Genomic DNA, 15,427 nt, shown 5'->3' on the forward strand with positions numbered 1-15,427 from the left:
CACAATTGTAAGTAATTACTGAGACTGGGATCCTTATCCCAGCTCCCAGAAGGAAGGATGAAGCCAGCGAGCCAAATCCAAACCAGATAAGCTCAAGTTGTTCTACAGTAAAACCGGTCCCCTCAATGTCCCCTCCACTGCCCCACCCCCATCTCACTGAGATTCTATCCCTCGAACCGAACGGTTCCCTTCCCTTGACTCAGCTCACCATCTGCAACTTAAGTTTCTAAGTCCTGACATCCCTTCAGGGCATCACCCACTGGTAGGCAAAGAGGCAGTTAAAACTCACCAGGCTAGACCCACAGCTTTCATGGGGTTCTTGCCCCTCTTTCTGGGAATGTATTCCAGCTCAGGAGAGAGGGGCTCGGGCTCCTCCTTGCACTCCGGTGAGCTATGGCTCTGCAGTGCTCTGGTCCTGTTCTGGGAAGCCTTGTTAGCTGTGGCTCCAGAGAGAATCCCTGGGAATAAAAGAAGGGGTAGGTCAGTGTGAGGGAGGGGAGGAGCGGCTGAGTTTTGAGGGAGGGGAGTGACTGCAGTTGGAGTAACAAGTGCTGTGAAGAATCCAAAGAGAAATGGGAAAATCGCCATCGAGGTGACACCTTTGGAAGCTACTTCCACGTCACTGCGGGATCCTCACCCTCGTGCCAGGACAGCCAGCTTCGCCGCTGTTCTTTCTATACAGAAGACCGGTAGGGAAGGACTGCAGAGGGACTTACCGATGACATGCATATGAAGAAAATCCCGGGAACTGTTTTAAAACTACAGGACTTTAGCTATTCCTAAGGGTAGCTAACTCCATCCCCTCGTATTATAGAAGAGGAAACTGAAGCCCCGAGAGACGAGCTGCTCCTCACAAGGTCAAACCGCTAATTACCCGGTGCTAGAACTCAAGCCTCCAGAAGCCCAGGGCTCGCTCTTCTGCACTGCGGTGAGTATGAAAGCCCTGGAACGCGGGAAACTAAGGCTTCTTTGGGACTCCCTCTATCAGCAAGACCCTAGACAAGCAGTGTAACCTGAACGCAGGGGCTAGACTGAGTGACCTTTAGAGCATCTTTCACCCCCAGACTCTCTAAGATCCTGCAGAGAGGTATGGGCAGCAATTAGCAGTCTGACTTTCTGCTGTCGTGCTGGGTGGGATGTGAAGGGAATGGGATCTTATAGAGCCCTGCCCTCCCGGGGGTCCCTCTCCTTACCCCGGAGGACGCGGGCATTTCTTGCTCCCCGGCCCTTCAGCGCCGTAGCAGCTACCACCGCCGCCATGTTCAGGTCCCACCCCCCTTCACTGCGCTCCCCGCCGGGAATTGTAGTTTGCGTAAGGGGCCTCCCCCGCGCCTTCCGTCCTGCCTACAGATCAGAAACTACATTTCCCAGAAGTCCGCGTAGCGGGCCCGGGAGAACTACTCCTCCCAGGAGACCCCGGAGGCGCGCACGCTCGCTTGTTTCCCTCCAGCTGGGGGCGGAGTCATGTCAGGCGGAGCTTGGGTTCTCCCGCCACGCCCCGGCCTGGTCATCCCAGCTGTGCCTTGTGATTGGCGGCTCTGTCGGTCCACCTCCGTCGCTATTGGTCCGGATTCCGTCGCTCTTTCGGTCGGGAGTCGCCTACGCCTACTTCCTCCCGGGAGGAGGGGCTCGGGTTCCGCGTCGTCGCGCAGAGCTGACTCTGGGAGGCGTTTGGGCCCAGAGAAGTGGATCCGTAGGTTTCGCCGCATGGAGTCCGAATCCGAGAGCGGAGCGGCAGCTGACACCCCGCCGCTGGAGACTCTAAGCTTCCACGGAGATGAAGAGATCATTGAGGTGGTAGAGCTGGATCCAGGCCCGCCCGACCCGGGTGAGAACTGGCGCTCCTGAGGCCATGGGGCAGGAGGCGCTCACCCCTGGCCTCTGACCCCTGGCTCTCCCCCCTCCCCCCGCCCCCTCCCCTACCGGCCGTTCCTACCGACGTTTCTCTCCCAGCCCTCCTTCCCTACCCCCCACACTTAGTTTCGCGGCCTGGCTGGGTGGGGGTTCCCTGACGCCTCCCCTGGCCCTTCCCCTCACACACCCCCTTCCCGTCATGCCCTCTGTCCTCTCTTCCCACACGGTCTCTGGCCAACGCCAGGTCTTCAGACCCAGCTTCTCTCCCCTTCTCAGCCCCCCCAAGCGCTCTCCTTCTCCTCGGTACGTGTGGGACGACACCCTAACCTCTGGCCACATGACCCACTCTGGCGTCGCTCTATTCACCCCTCACCCCATTCCTTTCCTGTCTTCCGAGATCCACCTTTTAACGCTTTTCCCAAAGCAGATGATCTGGCCCAGGAGATGGAAGACGTGGACTTTGAGGAAGAGGAAGAAGAGGAAGAGGGCAATGACGAGGGCTGGGTCCTGGAACCCCAGGAAGGGGTGGTCGGCAGCATGGAGGGTCCGGATGATAGCGAGGTCACCTTTGCATTGCACACAGGTAGGCCTTCGAAGGGGCCCTCCTCAGATCAGTGCAGATGGACTTCCAAGTATGGCCCGTTGGCCCTGGACAGGGTATTGGGAGAGACAAATGGAAAGCCCGCAGGAAATTCACAGGGAGGACCAAAGGATTTGGCTTGGCAGTGGTGTCAAGTGAGACACCTAGGTTCAAATCCTACCCCTGCTGTTTTGCAGTCTATCACCCTTGTTAGCTTTCTGGATCTTGGTGTTCTTTTTTTTTTTTTTTTTTTTTTAAAGTCAATTTGGTGAGAGTGCACTCCTTTAATCCCAGCGCTTGAGAGGCAGAGGCAGGTGATCTCTGTGAGGCTGAGGCCAGCCTGCTCAGAACTCTAGGACAGCCAGGGCTACACAGAGAAACCCTGTCTGGAAAAACAAAACAAGTCATCTTGGATGAAAGGGAATGGAAGTAATCCTAGTGGGAAGTCAAGGCAAGTGACACCCCAAAAGTAGCATTGACAGCAGTCTTCTCAGGAGTCAGTTCTCTGTAAGCCTGTCTCATGAGGCTCCCATCACTTAATTCATACCCAGCCTGGTGGTATCCTGTGCTGTTAGCTGTGCACATAGACACACTGTGTGGCTTGTACCTCAGAGTGGGATGATAAGGGGAACAGGACAGCAGGGGGAGGAGGACTTGGGAAGGATTTCCCTAACAGCGTAGTGCTTCAGACAAGAAGTGCTTGTAGCCTTTCCAGGGGAGAATACCTGTGGCTTTGGGGAAAGGAGATGTGCTTCCTCAAAGGTTCTGAAAGACAGAACTCTAGGTGAGAGCCCAGTTCCATCCCCTTTCGTGGACTATCTCTTGGGACAGCATCTGTGTTTTGTGTGAGCCTGGACCCCAAAACCAACACCTTGGCAGTGACAGGGGGTGAAGATGACAAAGCCTTTGTGTGGAGGCTCAGCGATGGAGAGCTGCTCTTCGAGTGTGCAGGTGAGAGGCCGGGCAGGGGGTGACCCTCTGCACATCTGCAGGTGGCCTGTGTCTCGTGCTGGATCCGGGAACCCACACTATAAGAATAACTGTTTTGTGGGCACTCGGACAGGAAGTGCTAATTGGCCAAGGGAGTGTGGCTAAGATGGGCATGGAAGGAGGTGTGGGGGTAAATAGAGGTACAGAGAAGACAGGAGTATGGCTTGAGAGGCCTAGGCTTTGGGTGGTTGAATAGTGGGGTCAACAGCTTCTTGGGATACCTGGAGTTTCTAGTCCCTGGAGCTGCAGTGAGTTTGAACACTTGTTCTGCTGAGGCCCTCCTACCTTTTTTCTAGGTAGTTGTTTTTAAAAGGTGGCCAGATATATGGGTCACATGTTCCCAGCATTTAGACACCTTTTAATGTTCTTCCTTTTCTGCTGCTTTTTCTTTTTTAAGTTATATAGTTTGGGTTGGCCTTAGATTTGCTATGTAGCCAAGGCTGGCTTTGAACTTGCTACATCTCTGGCAAATTTGAACTCAAAGTCTGCCCACTTCTCTGCAGGCCATAAAGACTCTGTGACATGTGCTGGTTTCAGCCATGACTCCACCCTAGTGGCCACAGGGGACATGAGTGGTCTTTTGAAAGTGTGGCAGGTTGACACCAAGGAAGAAGTCTGGTCCTTTGAAGCAGGAGACCTGGAGGTGAGATCCTTGGAGTGGGCTTCAACTCTGTGGGACCTCAAGTAGGGATGAGCACTTCTGGGACGGGGGAAGCTTGCTTTGAACCACAGTAGCCCAGCTCCAGCACTATGTCTGTTGACCAGGAATGTTCTTGCTAACCTTAGAAGCAGGGACACCATAGGTGGAGCTCATAGACTCTTAGGCTGAGTAGCAGGCCTTGCTAGCTGATCCTTCCTCTCTGCCCAGTGGATGGAGTGGCACCCACGGGCACCTGTCCTGTTAGCGGGCACAGCTGACGGCAACACTTGGATGTGGAAAGTACCGAATGGTGACTGTAAGACCTTCCAGGGCCCCAACTGCCCTGCAACCTGTGGCCGTGTCCTCCCTGATGGTGAGAACAGCTGTCTCCTCCTGGGGGTAGAGGTGGATCCAGTGACTTGGGGGTACTCCAGTCATCCCAGCCTCCTGCTGCCTCACACTAGGTCTTACTTGCAGGGGAGTTTTGGGGTCCCCTACTCTATTCTCCTTGCTCATTCTTTGCTTGGTGTACCTGTGTCCTTCGGTTATTCGTGCCCTGGTCTTTAGGGAAGAGAGCTGTGGTAGGATATGAAGATGGTACCATCAGGATTTGGGACCTCAAGCAGGGAAACCCCATCCACGTACTGAAAGGTAAGAGAGGAGGAAGGCTGTTGACTTGGGTTTGGGGGAGCTGGAGAGCCAGTGCAAGACTCGGAGCCTATGTACCCCTGCTCTGTCCTAGGGACTGAGGGTCATCAGGGCCCTTTGACCTGTGTTGCCACCAACCAGGATGGCAGCCTAATCCTCACCGGCTCTGTGGATTGCCAGGCCAAGCTGGTCAGTGCCACCACAGGCAAGGTAAGTAGCTTGGGCTTCTTTCTGAACCTTCTGTCCTTCCCTTGCCCTTTTCCTCTGTTAAGGGACCTGGAACTCAGTTCTGTGACCCTCTTCTTTTACCGATAGGTTGTGGGTGTGTTCAGACCTGAGACAGTCACCTCCCAGCCCAGCCTGGGAGAAGGGGAGGAGAGTGAGTCGAACTCTGTGGAGTCCTTGGGCTTCTGCAGTGTGTGAGTGTGAGCAGAGCCTTGGCCTGGAAACCCAAGAGACTGAGGGAGGAGGCTTTGCAGAGGGACCCAGGCATTAGGCCCAGGGAGGAGGGAAGGTGCATGAATCTAGAGCCTCTAGAGCCTTGTCACCTGCTTACCAGGATGCCTTTGGCCGCTGTTGGCTATCTGGATGGAACACTGGCTATCTATGACCTGTCCACACAGACACTCCGGCACCAGTGCCAGCACCAGGTATGATGTCTGGGACTTTGTTCCTACTCCGTGGGCTGTTGTGTTAACCAAGGGGCAGCCTGTCCTCTGTGGCCGTGTGCCCACCTCTGAGGGTGTGGACAGTGCTTCTCTTCCTCCTGACTTTTGCCCTGCTCTGTTACTCTGTCACAACCTGGGACAGTCGGGCATTGTTCAGCTGCTGTGGGAGGCTGGCACTGCGGTAGTGTACACCTGTAGCCTGGATGGCATTGTTCGTCTCTGGGATGCCCGGACTGGCCGCCTGCTTACCGACTACCGGGGCCACACTGCTGAGATCCTGGACTTTGCCCTCAGCAAGTAAGCACAGTGGGCTGACACCTCTAGAGAGTGGGTCTGGTGTGAGGTAGCACAGGTCCTTTGGGGAATGGGAAATGAGACCCAATGCCTGGGTGCATCCTGCGAAAGAATGCCAGGCCACCAGTACAGTCATAGTCCTGGGATCCAGTGCTGTCCCAGAGATTGGCAGTGACCTACCCATTGTGGGGCAGGAGGCTACGAGTGAACCTGTCCCCTGGGATCTGCATAGTTACCATATTTGGGGTTTCCTTCATTGATTCCCTTGCAGTTTTCATGGGCATGGTTGAGTCATCTCCCTGGCTTTGGGGGAAGGGCTTGAGCACCAGGTGCTGGCTCACTAGGGACCTACAATAGAGGTGATGCTGCCCTAGGACCTCTGGGAAATGGGCTTGAACTAGGCCTCAGGTCCCTCAGTTGTTTCCCCGTTTTCTGTCCACAGAGATGCCTCCCTGGTGGTGACAACATCGGGAGACCACAAAGCGAAAGTGTTTTGTGTCCAGAGACCTGACCGTTAGTGGCTGAGGCTCTGGCATAGTGTCTGGCGTTGAGGGGATAAAGGAAGACCCCTGCCTCCCCGCCCTCTCCCCCCAGCAGAGGTGCAGGGTGCAGAGGGAAAAGGAGGGGAGGGCATTGGACTGCTTTCCAACCCCTTCAGCTGACCTGCCCACTCCTTGTCCTTTTCTTCCCTGGAGACCCGCCTTACCAGGCCCTCCCTCCCCTGTCCAGCCCTGGGGCCCTTTAGGAGGCCCACATTTCTTTCACTTTGATTTGCTGGTGTGAGCCATGGGGTGCGTCTTTGTATGTGGGGGGTAGGCCTTTGAGGTTCCCGTTCTTTCCCTTCCCAACTCTCTGGGGAAGGAAAGGAGGAAGAGAGACTAGTTACAGATTTTAAAAATGTAAATAAAATATACTTCCCAGAGGCAGTGTCTGTGTGCATTTTGTGGTGGCTGGACAGAGCAGTACCTAGTTGGAGGTGAAATCTCTCCTTGGTGCTCAGTCTGTCTCTGGGTCGTTTCAGGGCAGTCAACCTGCCTTCTCCCTCATTGAGATACCGAAGGAGATACTGTGATATGGTGGCCAGAGATTTATTTGGTCAGGGTAAGGTCTATGGAGCAAGGGCTCCCATCCAAAGAAGCAGGGCATAAGAGATGGAGGAATGCATGGGAGGCAGCGGTAGCTGCTGTTACCCTAATTCAAGTCCAGGTCCATGCTGCTTTGGCTGCTGGTGTGGTAGGCAATGCTGGGGCCTGGACTGTCCCTTCTGGCTCTTCCTCGAAGCACGCGCAGCCACCTTTGGGCAGCTGCCCTCCACGGGGCTGTGTAGCGGTGATCACCCAGACCCATGGCTACAGGCACAGCCGCGGCACTGGCGCTGCCCAGTGAGATGAGAGATAACAGAGTTCCAGGCCCGAGTGGCGGACGCCGCTCAAAGGCCAGCACCGACAGGAGCAGTGTGGCCACATAGGGTCCCCAGCACAGCAAAAAGAGCAGCGTGGCTCCTGCCTGTGCCCGAGCCTGCCTCCAGGCCAGAGCCCTGGCCAGGGTTGAGGGTGTATCACGGCACACTGCCCGCTCTAGTCGGCAGATGTCCTGTAGCTGGTGGTGGGCAGTGGCCAGCACTCGGACAGAGAGAAGGGCAGCAGCCCCCACAGCAGGTAAAAGGAGCCCATAGACTTCGAGGTAGAGGTAGGGGGCTGGGAAGACAACTTGGGAGCTGCAGTTGGCACCAGGACTCCAGTGGTTCCAGCCCAGAGCAGGCAGGCTGGCAAAGAGCAGGGGGCTGACCCAGGTGAGGAGCAGGGCTAGCCGCATACTCCCATGGGGCCGGAGTGGCTGCATCACTGCCACATAACGCTCCCCATGCACTAGCAGCAGATTGGCGAGCAGGGAGAGGAAAGAGAAGTTGGGGGCCAAGTGGAGAAGGAGGCAGGACCAGTAGCCCCGGTGGCGCCTGTTCCATAGCCCGGGAAGGATGGGCAGTGCCAGTCCTGTGAGTAGCCCAGCCAGTAGCAGGCTTAAGAAGAAGCAGCCAGCAGGTGGGCTGCGCAGGTGGCGGTCCAGGGCGATGCCTAGAGCCAGGAGCAGGTTGGCGACGACGATGAGGCTTGCCAGGGCCAGGGAAAGCTCCAGTGCCCCCATGGGAATGGAGCTGGTCACCTCCCCAGTGTTGTTGGGTGTCATCATGGGTCTTGGCACATGGAAGGCCTGGAGCTGCAGTCAGTCAGCATGCCTGGATGGTGGAGTGGCCAGAGTTAGGTTGGAGCTGCAGTTTCTGTCCTGATGGGGACAGCACATTAACATAGAGGCTGCAGACTCAGCCTGGGCCATACCCTGTTTGCTGAGACAGATTTTTCCGTTGAAACATTAAAAGTTACACAGGGAAGTCATGCTTTTGGTTTTGCTTGGGAAATCAGTTCTGGCACCTCGGTTCCCTGTAAGATATTAGAGGCTGCCCCTCAGGCAATAACCACATTTGGGCAGCTTCACCTATCTCAGCCATCCTCCAGCCTCAGGGCAGCTCAGTTCATGGCTGTTTAGACTGGAAGGCAACCTACCCAAAGCAAGGCAACTTTTGCCTGCCCACATTGGGTGCCAAGAGAGGACAGCGTCCAGACAGCCACGGGAAGTCACAGAGTGCCCTGTCCCTGCACCCCCACCCTGTCTACACTTGGAGCCTGTTACAGCTCAGTGAACAGCCTCTGGGTAGGACTTCCAGCCCATAAACTTTACTCGTCCGCTCTACACTAGCAACAGGTCCTTCCTGGGAACTAGAGGGATGGGTGGGGAGATGCTTGGCAAGGAATTGGGGGTGCTAAGAACAGAGAGGGACCCCCTTAACTTCTAAACACAGGCTGAGCCTTCAAATTGACCCTGTTGCTTTCCTTTACTTGGCTGCCTGGTCTCAGTCCCAGGCCACATTCAAGGGCCAGTGGGAGGGGTCCTGGATCCTATCAACAGGAGAGCATCTGCTGTTGCTAGGATCAAAGTCAATACGGAAGGATTCTGCCCTCCCCTCCTCAGGCCTCTCTCCCAGGACCTGCACCAGCTCTATGGTTACCTTAGACTGAGAGATGCTCTCCTTCCATCCCAACAGCTCCCAGAATGGCGCACACCCGATGCTTTTCCCTCTGCTGGCTTATTTCTTCATCAGTCTCCCGCAACAGCCTGCCACCCAGACTTACCTCTCCCTCTCCAGCAGCCCTCAGCAGCGCTCTAGTTTGCCCCTCCCACCCTACACCATCCACTTTCATTAAACTCCAGAGACCGAGCCCGAGCCCGAGCCCTCAGCCCTTCAGAACCTCACCAGCCTCCCTCAGGGTAAAGAAAGGTAGAGATCTACATCGGGGTAATGTCCTGGGGGGGGGGGTACTCCCGTGGCTTAAGCCACTGCAGTGACCGTTTCAGGATCAGACCTGGAGGGGTTGGGGTGTATCTACTCACATGGCTGTTAGGAACAGGTGGTGCTTGTTAGCTGGGCTTTTCTTTGAGGATCAGAGACTCACAGCAGTCACTCTCGCAGGGCTTCGGGCCATGTCTGGTGTCCTGGCCAATGAGTGCATGCTGCTTCTATGCTGGGGACAGCAGGAAGCAGACTCATGCTCTGTCCTGGCCTGGGTTCCTGAAGGGATGGAGGAGTCCAAGCTGGAGGGCCTGAGTCTTGGCTCCGCCTCTGGGGTGGGACTTGGCACATCCTGACTGCTGTTACAGAGAGGCTCCCTCCTGCACAAGTGAACCTTTCCCTAGCAGACTGCCACATCCTGAAACCTAGGTGGGTTTCCTAAACTCAGAACCCTCTTACTGTCATTGCCGGGTTCATCTGGGGAATACATTCCAGCTAATGAATCTCAATCTCTCTCTCTCTCTCTCTCTCTCTCTCTCTCTCTCTCTCTCTCTCTCTCTCTCTCTCTCTCTCTCTCTACACACACACACACACACACACACACACACACACACACACCAGCCAGCTAATAGAGCTGTTTTATGTATCTTAAACCCTGAATGGCCACAGCAGCTTGCAAACCAGCTAGGAACACCAAAGAATAGTGTGTACGAAAGATAGAGAGGGGCGGTTGAGGATTGGGGCCTGAGAATCTTCACTGACTCTTATCACTAGGTAAGTCTTTTAGCTTAGAAATCCAGCCTTGATTTCCTGAATCTGGGGTCATCCTACATACCTCTCAACTTTTATTTTGTCATGAGACAGGGTTTCATATTACCCAGGCTGGCCTCCCTCAAACTCCTCTGTAGTGGAGTATCACTGTCTCCACCCCCCAAGAGCTAGGGTGATGGCTTTGTCACCATGTCTGTGGACCATATTACAGACAGGTTATAGAACTCACAGATTCATTCATTAGATTAATACTCATCAACTCAATTACATCCCCAACTGCAACTCACTGCAACCCAAATGTCTCAGCATCACAAGTGCTTGGATTACAAACCGGGGAAGGGAATTACATTTTCTCAGTTGACTTTGGGGGTGTTTATAAGGCACAAATGGATCTGGTGTAGAGGTTCAAATCTATAATGCTAACATTTGGGAGGCTGAGGCAGGGGGATCAGTGTAAATCTGAGGCTAGCCTGGGTTGTAGTGAGCCTGTTTCAATGCTGTCAGTAGTCCCCAAAGGAAAAGCCACCTGCTGGGATTGTAGCAGGGAGGCACCCTTAGACACAATGCTTGACAGCAGTGAGGGGCCGTCAGTCAAACGACCGTTCTTCCTCCTCCTCCATGGCGCTGAGGCTGATATGACAGGGCTGGCAGAGGGCCCACTGTTCGCTGTGGGAACTTGGGCAAACTGTTTAAGTTCTCTCAACTTAGTTTCTTTTTCCTTTTTTTTTTTTGTTTGTTTTTTGTTTTGTTTTTTCCAGACAGGGTGTCCCTGTATAACAGCTCTGGCTGTCCCAGAACTCTTTGTAGATCAGGTTAGTCACAGAGATTCACCTGTCTCTGCCTCCTGAGTGCTGGGATTAAAAGCATGTGCCACCACTGCCAGATACAATTTAGTTTTGTTTTTTGTTTTTGTTTGTTTTTTTCTGCATAGTAGAGCTCAAACTTGTACTTCCCTTCCCCGGTTTGTAATCCGAGCACTTGTGATGCTGAGACATTTGGGTTGTAGTGAGTTGCAGTCAGCTTCAGAAACATAGTGAGACCTTGTTTCAATCCAACAAAACCAACCAAGCAACCAAATGAAATAAGAGACTCCCTCTCCAGCAAAGGAGGTAACATGAGCCAGTTCAACCCTTGGCTCTTAAGTACTCAATTCCTGTTAATGCTAACATCACAGGATGGATGTCTACTCCTCTCAGCACCTGTCTCCTCCAAAACAAGCACTCTACGGAGAAAGGCAGACAGAGAACCTAGGAAATCAAAGGAATGGCATTTTTTTGATCTACAGGGAAACAGAGGAAATTAGGTAGAGAGAAAGAAGCACATGTTCACAATGTCGAAGCCAAGGGTTCTATGCCTGATTTGCACTCCTGTATCAAGTGCGGCATAGGGTGAGGGGGAGCCCAGCCAAACTTCTTAAGGACTGAAATAGGTTAAGACTGCCACAAGAAAGCTGGGATTGAGATGAGACCAACCTCCTCACAGAGCAAAAGAACTTCAGTTCCCTTGGAGAAATGCAGCCCCAAAGGCTTGAGGTTTGAGGACTCTGGCACCGTTTGTCCGACAGCACTCATTCCTGGGTCATGGAGAGGCGGAGCTTCTGCTGGGAGACTAACCAGAGCAGCCTTCGACCCCATCCTCCAGAAAGTCTCAGACCCACGCAGTGGAAGTGGCAGTGGGTGTGAGTCAGGCTCTGGGAGTGTTGTCTGGGGCCGGACTACAGTGGTGCAAGACCCTTGGGTATGGGGCTGCCAGGAATAAACAGTCCATCCTCTGTTCCCAGCCTCCTTCCCCAGGGATTCAGGATGCCTGTTTCTTCTCTGCTCTGTCTAAACACTGTGTGTGGTATGACGTGTAAAGGGACAGCTCAGGCGGTGGGAGCTGGAGAGCCTGGGTTCTGTCCTGTGCTCAGCCCAGCTTCTCCCTCACCGGCTCATCTGCTTCCTCTCTAACTGTCAAACTCTCGGCCATGATAGTTTCTTTTCCCCTTCCACCCACATTAGGCGGGTGCAAGTTTTCAGATGCTTCATCTGCTGCCTGTGGCCCTGACCCGCCATTTTCCTGATGGAGAACACGTGCTGGGGTGGACAATTCGGACTGTCCCAGAAGCCTCCTGGACCTCCCTGGTCCACCTTGCTATTTATTTTCCTGATGCATTTGGGACTGGGTGGGTGTGTTTTATGAGGTCTGAAAGTAGTTACTCTGGCTCAGGGAGGCAGATGAAACTTCCCATACTCTGAATTGCTTTCCCAGTTACTGCTTAACACCCCCACACTAACAAGACATGGTCTTGGTATAGAGCCCAAGCTAACCTTGAACTCTTCATCCTCCTGCCTCAACCTCCCAAGTGCTGGGATCACTGGTTTGCACTACCATCCCCAGCTGGCCCACTGATGTGGATATACCTTCTGGGTACTGTTAAAACTGGTCAGGATGCTGGCTTTGAGAACCCCCTATTCAGTTACTGGGGCAGAAGAAACTGTTCTTAAATCTGAATGGCTAGATTAGATGGAAATAGAAACCAGTTGAGCACTAGCCCATCTTTTTTTTTTTTTTTTTTTTTGGTTTTTTGAGACAGGGTTTCTCTGTGGCTTTGGAGGCTGTCCTGGAACTCGCTTGGTAGTCCAGGCTGGTCTCGAACTTACAGAGATCCGCCTGCCTCTGCCTCCCGAGTGTTTGGATTAAAGGCGTGTGCCACCAACGCCCCGCCTGCACTAGCCCATCTTATGTGAGACCCTTGAATCCTATCAGTCCTCACATCCTCTCTCTCAGCTTAGGTTTCAGGGAGGATTGTACAAGGGTGTGTCAGGTGAGCCCTGTATAGAAAGCAGCTGGATGTCAACTGCCACGTTTGAGCATCTACAAAGCACACTGATGTAGCAGCTAGGTTAGGCTTGCTCCTTCTGTATCTAATACACCCCCTCTACTTCTTACTGTAACCTCATTTCCTTTCCTGCTAAAAATGTTCCATTAAGATCTAGAGATTCCTGCCCTCCTCTCTAATATAGGAAGGGGAGAGTATACAACCATCTCAGGGAAGGTCTGGAAAGCCCAAAACATAGAGAAGCTTGACTTAAATACCACTTATCCAACATTCTAACACCTTTTGGCCGTCTGAATGTATGGGGGGGTACTGTTGAGAGCATACACTGCTCTTGCAAAGGACTCAAGTTTGGTTCCCAGCATTCATGTTAGGCAACTCATAACCTCCTATAACTCCAGATACAGGGAGATGCAATGCTTCCGGCCTCCACAGGAACTTGCACTCATGCACACATACCCAAGAGAACAAATAAGATTACATGGCTATGTTATAGATCTGGAGTGTAGTTCAGTGGTGGCTGGTGGTTGCCTAGCACACATGAGGCTCTGGGGTTCATCCCTAGCACAGGGGGGGGAGGGAAACCCCACTTATGTATCTGTAGGCATCAGAGGTGCCTATGCTGTATAACATGTATCTGTGTTCTTTCCCCATCATTTGAAACTAGGAGTACAAGGATTACAAGTATGAATCACTATGCCCAACTCAAAGTGCATTTTTATTCCCATGTATGTATTATGTTCCATCACATGTTCTTACATGTAGGCAATGCACGGCCATCATACTTACTTGGTGCCCTCTTGTCCTGATATGCCTGTTGGCCCCTGTCCTCTTCCCAACTGTTCTACTTTTCCTTTTCTTTTAAGGAGTCAATGAATTTCATGAGTTGTTTACAGGAGCATAAACACTTTACCAGTGGCTAAATCACTAAGAAAACGTCTCTGCCTCACCCAGGCAGCATGGGCTTTTGATGTTGGCAAAGTATTGTGGAATTAGGCAGAATTTACTATTTTAAAAATATTTAACACCATTATACTTTTCCCCTCCAATTTCTTTCTTTTCTTTTGAAACAGGGTTTCTCTTTGTCACCATACTGGCTGTCCTGGAACTCCCTTTGTAGATCCACCTGCCTCTACCTCCTATGTACTGGGGTTAAAGGTGTATACCACCATGCCTGGGTCCTATAGTATTTCTTTAGAAATCTAATGTCTCAGAGACCCCCAAAAGAATACAGGTTATTGCTGTTATTAGTGGTTGTCTGCCAGAACTATGGTATTGTGATTTTTTGTTTCTGTTTGAGACAAGGGTATACCATGTAGCTTTGCCTTGCCTGGAATTCACTGCATAGAAAAGGCTGGTTTTGAAATCACAGAAATCCACTTGATTCTACTTCCCAAGGACTGGAGTTTATTTTTAAACATTGTGTGTGTGTGTGTGTGTGTGTGTGTGTGTGTGTGTGTGTGTGTGTGTGTACATGCACATAAGTGGGGTGTCCCTGCTGAGGGTGGAAGGGTTGGATACCCCTGGAACTGGAGTTACAAGGAATTGTGAGCTGCTTGCCTAATGCGGGAACCCAAGTCCTATCCTCTGAACTGTAAGGGAGCCCCAATTAAATGTTTTCCTTTATAAGACTTGCTGTGATTATGGTGTCTCCTCACAGCATAGAAACCCTGAGACAGAAGCGAAGGTAAAAAGAATTCAAGACCTGGAAGATGGGGAAGAGTATCCCAAAACACTGCCACCCAGGTATGATGCTGCTATTAGAACCACAAACACACAGCAGCTATGGATACCTGCAGAAGACTGGGCTCTCCAACTTTTCATGGACAGGAGATGCCCATGAGGTCCCATCCTTCCTTAAGGGACTAATGTTAGTAGTTGCTGGGAGAGGGTACTGTCTTAATAGTCTAACCACTAGGAGACTAAGTAGGAAAAAATAGGGTTAAGGGGGAAAGGAAGGTATACCAAGGAGTAGTGGGGTGTGTGTATGTGGAAATAATCTTTAAAAAAAAAAAAAAAAGCAAGCTGTCACTACTGCCAAGAATGCATTGGGAGATTTCAGAGTTCTTGTTCTAAAATCAGCAAAAGGGCAAATGGTAGCTAGAGTTGGGTAGTGTAAACCTGTCATCCCAGAACTTGAAGGCCAAGGCAGGAAGGCTGCTATAAGTTTGAGACCAACCTGGGCAGAGTGATGCTTTGTCAAAAACCAAACCAAAACCAAAAATGGAATGAAAATTGAAGTAGTTGGTCATGATGATGCACACTTGTAATCCCAGCACTTTAGAGGCAGAGGCCAGCCTGGGCTAGATAACTGGATCCTGTCTCAAAAACAAAACCAAAAGAACAAAAACTACCAAAACTGCCTTTGAAACTTTTTAAAAAAAATTTTAAAAGATTTACTTATTATATATACAGTGTTCCACCTGCATATATGCTTGTACACCAGAAGAGAGCACCAGATCTCATTATAGATGGTTGTGAGCCATCATGTGGCTGCTGGGAATTGAACTCAGAACCTCTGGAAGAACAGCCAGTGCTCTTAACCTCTGAGCCATCTTTCCAGCCCCCAGAAACTCTCTTAAATACCTCTCAAGATACTTTTTTTAACCTCCCAGAATAAGAGACCAGGAGAACCTACAGGTCCCTGGAAGCCCATTTCAATTATGTAAGTCTAATGATTGAACAACTTGCAATATTTTAAATTTGACAATAGACAGAGTAAATAGTTCTAACTCTGTCCTGGTGCACGTGTATTTAAAAAAAAAAACTCCAATCAATACTATGTGTGATACAGTGACTACTCTAATTGCACTACTCTGCT

The 15,427-nt window shown here is 51.8% G+C and overlaps 3 protein-coding genes across 8 annotated transcripts in view; 1 reads left to right on the forward strand and 2 right to left on the reverse strand.

Moving 5' to 3' along the window:
• Pnkd (PNKD metallo-beta-lactamase domain containing) overlaps positions 1–1,505 on the reverse strand; it is a 66,298-nt gene extending 64,793 nt beyond the window's left edge. For 2 of the 3 annotated variants that reach the window (XM_040753336.1, XM_005088052.4), the window contains exons 1-2: positions 1,194–1,505; positions 290–458 (exon numbers count right to left, since the gene is read on the reverse strand). In XM_040753336.1, the coding sequence (XP_040609270.1) occupies positions 290–458; positions 1,194–1,260 (236 nt within the window). In that variant the 5' untranslated portion in view covers positions 1,261–1,505. Of the gene's footprint in view, positions 1–289; positions 459–1,193 lie in introns of those variants that run through there. The other variant, XM_040753337.1, reaches the window with a different exon arrangement.
• A 105-nt stretch (positions 1,506–1,610) lies between these two features.
• LOC101829957 (angio associated migratory cell protein) lies at positions 1,611–6,596 on the forward strand. 4 transcript variants are annotated; one of them, XM_005088050.4, is made up of 11 exons: positions 1,611–1,828; positions 2,279–2,437; positions 3,266–3,385; positions 3,928–4,067; positions 4,293–4,437; positions 4,632–4,715; positions 4,807–4,922; positions 5,028–5,131; positions 5,272–5,362; positions 5,523–5,677; positions 6,117–6,596. In XM_005088050.4, the coding sequence occupies exons 1-11, from the start codon at positions 1,708–1,710 to the stop codon at positions 6,190–6,192; spliced, it is 1,311 nt and encodes a 436-aa protein (XP_005088107.3). In that variant the 5' UTR covers positions 1,611–1,707; the 3' UTR covers positions 6,193–6,596. The 4 variants fall into 4 exon arrangements, with proteins under 4 accessions (XP_005088107.3, XP_005088108.3, XP_040609269.1 ...); XM_005088051.4 differs by having other exon boundaries at positions 1,613–1,828; positions 2,282–2,437; XM_040753335.1 differs by lacking the exon at positions 1,611–1,828 and adding an exon at positions 1,926–2,157.
• Positions 6,597–6,748: 152 nt separating this feature from the next.
• On the reverse strand, positions 6,749–9,481 carry Gpbar1 (G protein-coupled bile acid receptor 1). Its single transcript, XM_005088049.4, has 2 exons — positions 9,119–9,481; positions 6,749–7,907 (listed from the first exon to the last, which is right to left on the reverse strand). The coding sequence occupies exon 2, from the start codon at positions 7,859–7,861 to the stop codon at positions 6,866–6,868; it is 996 nt and encodes a 331-aa protein (XP_005088106.1). The 5' UTR covers positions 7,862–7,907; positions 9,119–9,481; the 3' UTR covers positions 6,749–6,865.
• Between the last annotated feature and the right edge of the window lie 5,946 nt (positions 9,482–15,427).

Source organism: Mesocricetus auratus, unplaced genomic scaffold, assembly GCF_017639785.1.
Source record: "Mesocricetus auratus isolate SY011 unplaced genomic scaffold, BCM_Maur_2.0 Super-Scaffold_100010, whole genome shotgun sequence".
Classification (NCBI taxonomy): Eukaryota; Metazoa; Chordata; class Mammalia; order Rodentia; family Cricetidae; genus Mesocricetus; species Mesocricetus auratus.